The sequence below is a fragment of the Hylobates moloch genome, unplaced genomic scaffold (genome assembly GCF_009828535.3).
Source record: "Hylobates moloch isolate HMO894 unplaced genomic scaffold, HMol_V3 SCAFFOLD_12, whole genome shotgun sequence".
Classification (NCBI taxonomy): Eukaryota; Metazoa; Chordata; class Mammalia; order Primates; family Hylobatidae; genus Hylobates; species Hylobates moloch.
In genome coordinates this window covers 102845130-102856244 of record NW_026652287.1, presented here as the reverse complement: position 1 = coordinate 102856244, position 11115 = coordinate 102845130, and the positions used below count along the sequence as shown (strand labels likewise).

General features: G+C 41.5%; 1 protein-coding gene across 2 annotated transcripts in view; it reads left to right on the top strand.

The window, feature by feature from the left end:
• The first annotated feature begins 1042 nt into the window (after window positions 1-1042).
• Window positions 1043-11115, top strand: part of NLRP11 (NLR family pyrin domain containing 11) — a 31637-nt gene continuing 21564 nt past the window's right edge. For both annotated transcript variants that reach the window (XM_058425338.1, XM_032171694.2), the window contains exons 1-2: window positions 1043-1313; window positions 8890-10459. In XM_058425338.1, the coding sequence (XP_058281321.1) occupies window positions 1043-1313; window positions 8890-10459 (1841 nt within the window). The remainder of the gene's footprint in view (window positions 1314-8889; window positions 10460-11115) is intronic.

Genomic DNA, 11115 nt, shown 5'->3' with positions numbered 1-11115 from the left:
ACAGTGTGTGGGTCCCTACTCAGGAGGAGAGGAAGAGGTGGGGTAGAATTGGAGAGGCAACCTGTGTGTGTGCATGTGTGTGTGTGTGTAGGCGAGACCACTCAGTACAGCGGGGAGGAAGATCTCCTGGGTCTGACAGCTCCAAAGGGCAGTAGCACCTTGCAGTCATCTTGACCCTGGGGACTTACCTATTGCGACAGATGTTGGGAGCAGTTCTGTGAAGTATGCAAAGCAGGCAGGCTCTACATGGCTAAACATCTGCTTATTTGGGCTGTGTTTAAAACAATTGGATGTATAAAAAACTTGAGTTTGAAGCCAATGGGCTTTATGCGCTAACAGATTTCAGCCTAGAGTGAAAAAATAACCTAGGGGCTGTCTTTGACTCATTTATATACTAACAAGACAGAACAGAGTACATCATAACTTAGATTTCTTTTCAGCAGCATACAAGACAACAAGCAGCCTGTTTGCTTATTATAACAGTTGCCTCTTCATTAGGAGTCCTTCTACGTATCAATGACATACCTCCAAGGAGTACAGTCATTGTAAATACAGCCAATTGCTATACAGATTATTATAGCATAGAGGAGTTTCATATACAACAGCATATCTCGTAAGAGACCATAAGCATAGATTTCCAATCGGCACAGGGGTGACAATTTCAAAAGAAACACTTCCCCTCCAAAGTTTCTATACGATACTCAATTCTCAACCTATATGCTATTTGCTAATCAGGGATAACTTTTACTGTAAGAACGTTGCCTTTTAACACAACTGATGTTCCACCTTAACAGAACCTAGAAATTTGCCAAGATCAATCAACAAGGCCATTGACCCAGACAGAAAGAGTTCAGACTTATCGTTGATGGCCTATCAGAAAGGAGCTTCTGTCACACCACAGGAATTGTCTAGGATGTTAGCTTCAGAAGAATTGGCATTACTGTGTGGTTTGATTGTCTGATTCCGCATCTATTTTTTAGATCTCATATTTCTTGTGCCTCAAAATCCCTTCTCTGAAGTCTGCCTTCCCTGGAGAAGCAAGATGGCAGAATCGGATTCTACTGACTTTGACCTGCTGTGGTATCTAGAGAATCTCAGTGAAAAGGAATTTCAGAGTTTTAAGAAGTATCTGGCACGCAAGATTCTTGATTTCAAACTGCCACAGGTTCCAGTGATACAGATGACAAAAGAAGAACTGGCTAACGTGTTGCCAATCTCTTATGAGGGACAGTATATATGGAATATGCTATACAGCATATTTTTAATGATGCGTAAGGAAGATCTTTGTAGGAAGATCATTCGCAGACGAAACCGTGAGTGGGGTCATGAGAAGGGTGGGCAGAAATCAGGGCACTTCACAGGAAGCTGGGTGTTGGGCCTTTTTTTTTTTTTTTAAATAGGTTTTTGGGAAACAGGTGGTATTTGATTACATGAGTAAGTTCTTTAGTGGTGATTTCTAAAACTTTGGTACCCCCACCATCTGAGCAGTGCACACTGTACCCAGTGTGTAGTCTTTTATCCCTCACCTCCCTCTCACACTTCCCGCCGAGTCCCTGCAGTCCAGTGTATCATTCTTCTGCCTTTGCATCCTCATAGCTTAGCTCCCACTTATGAGAACATACAATGTTTGGTTTTCCATTCACGAGTTACTTCACTTAGAATAATGGTCTCCAATCCCATCCAGCTTGCTGCAAATGCTATTATTTGGCTTCTTTTTATGACTGAGTAGTATTCATGTGTGTCTGTGTGTGTGTGTGTGTTCATAACTTCTTTATCCACTTGTTGATTGATGGGCATTTGGGCTGGTTCCATATTTTTGCTATTGCGAATTGTGCCACTATAAATGTGTGTGCATGTGTCTTTGTATAATGACTTCTTTTCCTCTGGGTAGATACACAGCAGTGGGACTGCTGGATCAAATGGTAGTTCTACTTTTAGTTCTTTAAGGCATATTCACACTGGTTTTCATAGTAGTTTACATTCCCACCAGCAGTGTAAAAGTGTTCCCTTTTTACCACATCCACACCAACATCTATCTTTTTAAATGTTTTTTATCACGGCCATTCTCGCAGGAGTGAGGCGGGATTGCATTGTGGTTTTGATGTGCATTTCCCTGATCATTAGCGATGTTGAGCATTTTTTTCATATTCAATTTTTCAAGGACTATTAGATATTGGCCATTTGTGTATCTTCTTTTGAGAAGCATCTATTTGTGTCCTTAGTCCACTTGTTGATGGAATTGTTTAGCTTGGTGGTTTTGATACATGACTTTTCCATCCCCAAAGAACCAGTCTTCAGACCTGGAAATCACATGAGGACCAGGGATAGATTGGATATGGGTCATGTTCTATTTTGTGGCTTTCTGATCCTACCTTTATTTTCTGTTATTATGCTAACCAGCTCATATGAAAGTAGCCAGCCAAAGGATTAGACTCAAAGAAAGTGCTTAAGCTAGAGCAGATTTCCCAGCATAGAGCTCTGTCCTAGAACCATAAGATCCAGCTACAGAAATGTAGTGGGCTCTGTGTAAAGATCATGGAGGGTTAACACCCGGGAACACTCCTACCATAAGACCCAGCTACAGAAATGTAGGGGGCTCTGTGTAAAGATCACGGAGAGTTAACATTCTGGGTACATTCCTTTGCAGGTGGTCATCATTGGCTCATTTCGTCCCTCCCGAATATCTCTAAAATAGATATAATCATGTATTCCAATTGAAAACCTGAATACCTGAGGGGTTAAGAGAACTTACCAAGATCATGAATACCACACTAAAATGGGATGTTGAAGTCTACAACTATAATTGTATTAGAGTCTCTCTTACATAAAGCAATTATTAGAGCTAAACTGAGTACTCCAGTGTTGGGTGCATATATATTTACAATCGTTACGTCCCCTTGCTAGATCAACCCCTTTATCGTTACATAATGACCTTCTTTGTCTCTTATTATAGTTTTTGTCATGGAATCTATTTTGTCTGATATAAGCGTAGCTACTCCTCTTTTTTGGCTTCCAATGGCATGGAATATCTCCCTCTTATTTTCAGTCTATGTGTCTTACAGGTGAATAGTAGATCTTCTTTAGAATGAAGAAGTAGTTTGGTCCTCAAATTCCTCTAATATTGAAGACAACTTTTATGAAATATTAACTTGGTTAAACTCATATATTCCCAATTAAATAGTATAGCATGTCTTCACTCATCGTTATGACTCACAGGCTTCTGGCCTTCCTTTGCTATTCTCCTCCTCCGACCCATGGCTTATATATACTTTATGGAGTCAAGGCTCATAACCTCGGCTATTGATGGCAATCACAAGTATCTTTTTGTTTAGGCTTCTTTCTATATTTAAAGCTATACCTGGCTTATCGCATACCCCTGTCCCTGATGTGATGAATAATTCGTTTCATTGCCTTAGTTAACTGGACTTCATTGTTGCTTCCTCCATCTCTGCCTCCGAGAAGGATTCATGAGTGAATTCCTTAGTGAATTCCTTAATTTTATGTCTAAAACTCTTTGCAAGTCTTTATACACAAATGAGAATTTTACTGGACGTAATACTCTCCAGTCACTCCTTTTTAATATTGTATAAATTCCTTCCATGTCTTCTGGCACTGAATATGTTTGGAGAAATGTTAACCTGTTAAAAGTTGTTTTCCTTTTTCATGTTTATTTATTGCTAAATTCTTTGTTGTTGTTGTTTTTGAGATATGGAGTCTTGCTCCATTGTCCAGGCTGGAATGCAATGGAACAATCTCGGCTCAATGCAACCTCCACCTCCTAGGTTCGAGTGATTCTCCTGACTTAGCCTCCTGAGTAGCTGGGATTATGGGTGCCCACCATGATGCCTGGCTCATTTTTGTGTTTTTAGTAGAGATGGGGTTTCACTATGTTGGCCAGGCTGGTCTTGAACTCCTGACCTCAGGTGATCCACCCGCCTCGGCCTCCCAAAGTGCTGGGATTACAGGCATGAGCCACTGTGCCCAGCCTTTTGCTAAATTCTTGAATAATTTCTTTATCCTTAAAGTTCAAAAGCTTAATAGGGGTGCATATGAATGTTCTTTCTTTTCTTTTTAAAACATTTGTCACCCATATTTATATACTCCATAATTATAAGGATTTTTTTCTGTAACCTGAATTTGATCTTTCTGTCTATGTTCTCTATTTTGAGGCCATACATTTTTCTTAGACCGTTTCCTTCCATACCTACATGCTTCTGGCTTTATTGTGATGTAATGGACAAATGAAAATTTCATATACTTAAGGTATACAACTTGATGTTTTGATATACACTGTAAAATAACGATCCGTGGGGACTCTCGCTCACTCACCATCTCCCTGTGGTCAGGAGTCTTCCTGGGCCGTGTGCCAGTCCTGGGCTGGTGGCTGTCCTGTCTCACTCTTCTGTTCTCCATGGGTTGTGTGGCTTCCTTGATGAATCCCATGTGTCCTAGATAATCCAGTTGAAGAGCTGGTGTTGCCACTCTGTCCTCGCTCTCCGTGATAGCGGTGCACACTACCAGCTTCTGGTCTACCATCTTCTCTAACCATGCCTCACTTTATATTTTAGATACTTTAAAAATCACACTTTAAGTACCTCAACATGGTGGTAAACTTGTTTTCCTTCCTTGAGTGTTTTCTTTCAGAATTAGTAATTTTTTTTTTTTTACATTGCATGGTTATCCTGTCATTCACTTCTCTTTTCTTAACTAGCTCAAGCTTATGGACAACTGTATCCAAAACGTATAGCTTGTCCTGGTATAAAGCAGTGATCTCCCAACTTTTTGGCACCAGTTTCACGAAAGACAGTTTTTCCATGGACTAGAAGGGGTGGGGGTGGATGGTTTGGGGATAATTCAAATATATTACATTTATTGTGTACTTTATTTCTATTACATTGTAATATATAATGAAATAATTCTACAACTCACCATGATGTAGAATCACTGGGAGCCCTGAGCTCATTTTCCTGCAACTAGACAGTCCCATCTGGGGGTGATGGGAGGCAGCGACAGATCATCAGGCATTAGATTCTCATAAGGAGGGTGCAACCTAGATCCCTCCCGTGTGCAGTTCACACTAGGGTTCACGCTCCTGTGAGAATGCAATGCTCCCACTGATCCGACAGGAGGCAGAGCCCAGGCGGTAATGTGAGTGATGGGGAGTGGCTGTAAATACAGAGGAGTGCTCAGTCACCCATCACTCACCGTCGGCTGTGGGGCCCAGTTCCTAACAGGCCACGGACTGATATCAGTCTGGCGTAAAGTCTACTGAACATGCCTCCTAGGCCACGTTGTAATCTCGTTACCCTTTACATTTTTACCATGCTCTACTGAGGGCGTCAATGAGGGGGAAATGAATCCAAGTTTGAGAGAAATCTTTCCTGGAGACCGTGGCTGTGTCTTCCATGGTGACCCTTTAAATGTCAGTAGCAGGGCTGAGTCCACTCAGTGAGTTGCTCACTTCCATGGACGTTGCAATGTCTTTCCCCTCCCCCTCTGCCCAGGGCCCTGAGAAAATAGAAATCCTTCCTGCTTCTTTTGATCATCTTATTCTCAAGACTGTTGTGCTGCCCCTTCCTCATGAGGTACATGCTCACCTGCTCTGTTTACTTCTCTCCAAACCGTGGATATTTAAGAGAATGTCAGACGTCGTTTCTTTTCTTCACTTTCTTCACCCAGTACCTCTTCTGGGATAGCTTGACATATCGCAGTAGTGACTGCAAAAGGTCTTAGTACTTACATAGACTGCTCCCAGTGGGAAAAAAAAAAAAACTCAAATGGGGCTTTGGAATTTGGGACAGGGAATTTGTAGATGCCTGATGGACCTTGAAATTTTCAATGGGGAAAGAAACTACAAGTCAAGTAATTAAAGGGTAGAGGAAAGTACAGGTCGAGAAACTACTTGACCTGTAGCTTTCCTCTGCTTTTTTAAATTTTTTCTCCCAGGCTGGAGTGCAGTAGTGCAATCTTGGGTCACTACAACCTCCACTTCCTTGGTTCAAGTGATTCTCCTGTCTCAGCCTCCTGAGTAGCTGGGATTACAGGCGCCTGCCACCATGCCGGGCTAATTTTTGTATTTTTAGTAGAGACGGGGTTTCAGCATGTTGGCCAGGCTGGTCTCGAACTCCTGACCTCAGGTGATCTGCCCACCTCGGCCTCCCAAAGTGCTGGGATTACAGGTGTGAGCCACTGTGCCTGGCCATCCTCTACCATTTTAATAAGTTTTCAACATGCCTTTGACCTTCAGTGGACTTTATCAGGTGGGAACCTTAACTGGTGGAAAGTTTAGCAAGGTTGTTCCCTGAAATAACAGTGGAAAATGCACATTATTAACTTGAAGATAAGGAGATTTAGGGGGACAATAAAGACGCAGCCTGGTGGTGGTGGTTTTGTTCATCATAAAAGGTGACAAGGGAGAAATGGACTGAAGAATAAACTTAAGGTTTTGAACTAAGTTTATAGAAAATAAAAACGTCCTTGACAGGCTTTTCTGACCACAAAGGATTCTCAAGAAAGAGCTTTAGGGTCATAGGGTAGTTCTATTTTTAATTTTTTGAGGAACTTCCACATCATTTTTTGTAATGACTCCTCTAATTGACAGCCCCACACACCGTGCACAAGGCTTCCCTTTTCTCCACATCTTCACCCCCACTTACCTTTTGTCTTCTTGATAATATCCATTCTAACAGGTGTGAAGGGAATATCTCATCGTGATTTTTATTTGCATTTCTGATTCGTGATGTTGAATACCTTTTCATCCCCCCTCCTTTTGGGACTGTAATTACATGTATTTTATACTGGTCCTTTGATATTGTATCACAGTTCCCTGATGGTCTGATTGGTTTTGTGATTGTTTTTCCTCTGTCCTTGTTTGGCCAGTTCTATTGATCTGTGCTGGTGCCCCCTCATCCTTTCTTCTGTGTGTGCCATCTGCCATTCAGCCATTCCAATGAATTCTTTGTTTTGCATAGTGTATATTTTAAGTTACAGAGCATCTACGTGATTCTTATACTCTATATAACTAATATATGGGGGTATATATGTAATATGAAACTTATTATAAAATTACCTCCTAATTCCAAAAGCTGGGTTATATGTACATATGCTTCTATTCAGCTTTTTAAAATTTTACTTTTGACAAATAGTTATGCATACTTATATGGGACAATGTGATGTTTCGATATGCTTCCATTGTGGAATGTTGACATGAAGCTAACAAATCTATTATCTCACATACTTATTATCGCATGTGTGTGTGTGTGTGTACGTGTGTACATGTGTACGTGTGTGAAACTGGAAAGCTTCTGAATGGCAAAGGAAATGAGTGAAGAGACTCCTGGATTGGGAGAATATATTTGTAAACTGTGCATGATATGGAACTAATATCCAAAATATATAAGAAACTGCATAACAAGAAAACAGATAACCCAATCAATAAATTGACAAAAAGAAAAATACCTAAATGGACATCTTCCAAAGATTTTTTTTTCTTGATTATGAATCATGGTTTATAATCATGGACCATACTCATAATCATCATCATGGATTTCTGCTTCTTTGAATCTCAATTTCTTATTGTATACTGAACGTCATATATCAAAACAGTAAGGAGAAAGTCCTGTCTCTGCCAGGCTGTTGAGGTGTGCGAAGTCTTGAGGGTGGGATCGGGCCCGTTTATCAATCAGGCTCATCTCCACTGGGGGGAGCCAGTGTGCCACATTCCAGTACATTCAGGTCCACCATACCAGGCCTGCTGCAGCTGTTAATCATTGGCTTTTATTTATCCCATCAAAGTTCTTCCACGCTGCCAGCTCCCTCTTTTGCCTGCCCTTACCCAGGGATAAAAACATTTTCAAGTATCTGCTCACTAAGGAAGGAGTCATCCCCCTCGAGGAATTCACTTATTTGGATCATTTCTGTATCATACTTCTATGACAGCTTTATACTTATGTCTTAACATTTTTGTTGTTTTTGCAGTGGGAGTGCAATCTTGTGTATTCTCAAGAAATAAGACTCCCCTTACAATAAATTTTAACTTTATTCCATACAATTTCATTTATCTTAAGTAGTTCATTAAAGGATCAGGATTTAAGTAATGATATGCATAAACAAGAAAATAGATGGAAAGATGAACGTGTAACTCGTGACTGATGGGCCAAGATGTAATAGATACTTTAAGCTGAATACATACCAGGAAACAGTCCCTGAACTCGAGTTATTGCCTCAAAGGAAAAACTGGGTGTGAAACGAAACATAACTGAAGGCTACATAAAACGCTAAGTAACCCCAAAAAGGAAAGAAATATGTTCTTGATGCCAAGATATGAGAGGGAAGCCCTAGAAGGATAAAGAACAATGCTAAAACAGATCTGTCGACTCCATTGTATGGGTGAATAGATTCTATTCAACTTTTTCCTTTAAAGCAATATGGGCCGGGCGCAGTGGCTCAAGCCTATCATCTCAGCACATTGGGAAGGCGAGGCAGGTGGATCACCTGAGGCCAGGAGTTTGAAACCAGCCTGGCTAACATGGCGAAACCCTGTCTCTACTAAAAATACAAAAAATTAGCCAGGCGTGGTGGTGCGCGCCTGTAATCCTAGCTACTCAGGAAAATGAGGCAGGAGAATCGCTTGAACCTGGGAGGTGGAGGCTGCAGTGAGCCCAGATCGTGCCATTGCACTCCAGCCTGTGCGATAAGAGCAAAACTCCATCTCAAAAACAAAGCAACATGATGGTAAATATCGTTGTACCTATATCTTTGTGATAAGCAGTAGTAAGTAAAAATTTCTACTATACTTTTACTGTAAACATGAAAAGAAGCTAAAACTGTTTTTACGTCTTGAACTTTTATCTTTGTTCTGTATTTTCTGCCCTGTACTCACTGGATTAGGCAATCAGGAGACATGCAAAGCTCTCATGAGGAGAAAATTCATGCTGCAATGGGAAAGTCACACTTTTGGAGAATTTCATTATAAATTTTTTTGTGACGTTACGTCAGATGTGTTCTACATACTTCAATTAGCCTATGATTCTACCAGCTGTTACTCAGCAAACGATCTCAATGTGTTCCTGGTGGGAGATAGAGCATCTGGAAAAACTATGGTTATAAATCTGGCCGTGTCGAGGTGGATCAAGGGTGAGATGTGGCAGAACATGATCTCGTACGTCGTTCACCTCACTTCTCACGAAATAAACCAGATGCCCAACAGCAGCTTGGCTGAGCTAATCGCCAAGGACTGGCCTGACGGCCAGGCTCCCATTGCAGACATCCTGTCTGATCCCAAGAAACTCCTTTTCATCATCGAGGACTTGGACAACGTACGATTCGAGTTAAATGTCAATGAAAGTGCTTTGTGTAGTAACAGCACCCAGAAAGTTCCCATTCCAATTCTTCTGGTCAGTTTGCTGAAGAGAAAAATGGCTCCAGGCTGCTGGTTCCTCATCTCCTCAAGGCCTACAAGTAAGGATAACGTAAAACTGTTCTTGAAAGAGACAGATTGCTACACGACCTTGCAGCTGTCGAATGAGAAGAGGGAGATATATTTTAACTCTTTCTTTAAAGACCGCCAGAGGGCGTCGGCAGCCCTCAAGCTTGTACATGAGGACGAAATACTGGTCGGCGTGTGCCGAGTCGCCATCTTATGCTGGATCACGTGTACTGTCCTGAATCGGCAGATGGACAAGGGGCGTGACTTCCATCTCTGCTGCCAAACACCCACTGATCTACATGCCCACTTTCTTGCTGATGCGTTGACCTCAGAGGCTGGACTTACTGCCAATCAGTATCACCTAGGTCTCCTAAAACGTCTGTGTTTGCTGGCTGCAGGAGGACTGTTTCTGAGCACCCTCAATTTCAGTGGTGAAGACCTCAGATGTGTTGGGCTTAGCGAGGCCGATGTCTCCGTGTTGCAGGCCGCGAATATTCTTTTGCCGAGCAGCACTCACAAAAGCCGTTACAAGTTCATACACTTGAACGTCCAGGAGTTTTGTGCAGCCATTGCATTTCTGATGGCAGTACCCAACTGTCTGATCCCCTCAGGCGGCAGAGAGTATAAAGAGAAGAGAGAACAATGCTCTGACTTTAATCAAGTGTTTACTTTCATTTTTGGTCTTCTAAATGAAAACAGGAGAAAGATTCTTGAGACATCCTTTGGCTGCCAGCTACCGTTGGTAGACAGCTTCAGGTGGTACTCGGTGGGATACATGAAACTTTCGGGCCAAGGCCTGGAAAAATTGACGCACCATATGCCTTTGTTTTACTGTCTCTATGAAAATCGGGAAGAAGAATTTGTGAAGAAGATTGTGGACACTCTCAAGGAGGTTACAGTTTACCTTCAATCAGACAAGGATATGATGGTCTCGTTATACTGTCTGGAGTACTGCTGTCACCTGAGGACACTTAAGTTGAGTGTTCAGCGCATCTTTCAAAACAAAGAGCCACTTGTAAGGCCAACTGCTAGGTGAGTCTTTAAAAAATAAATCCTCTTTCCTGTCTTCCTAAGACCTGCCCATAATTCTAGAGCTTGTTGACCAGAACAAGACAAACCTGGGGCCATGGAGAACTTCATTTCCAATCTAGCTTCTAATTTAGACCAGTGACTTAAATCTCTCTGCTTCTGTTTAAACTCAAAGTTTGAGTTAAACCTCAGCACTGTTGACATTTTGGGCCAGCTATTCTTTGTGGTGGGGGTTTATCTTGCACATTGTAAGAGGTTTAGCAGTATTTCTGGACTCTCCTGTGGCCAGTAGGGTCCCCTTTTCCCCGGTTGTGACAGCAACAAAAATCTTATACATCACCAAATGTCTGCTTAGCGGCAGAATTGCCTCATTGCAAACCAGTGGTTTAACCTAATTTCTTCAGATCTGTTGTATAGATTAAAAAGAAATAAACCTTGTATTGTTACATTATAGGAGTATTCATGATAGCATAAAACACGCAACATTGATTTTTAATATTGAAGTTTAAAAATATTTAATAATCTCGCATTTAAAGGCCCTGCACTCAGATGTATCTTATCAGAATATGGAATCACCAGCTACTTCAGTGGATCTGAATGTTGTTCATTCATGCTTGACCCTACTTTATTTCTTGCTGCATGGTATTAAATCTGAGTCA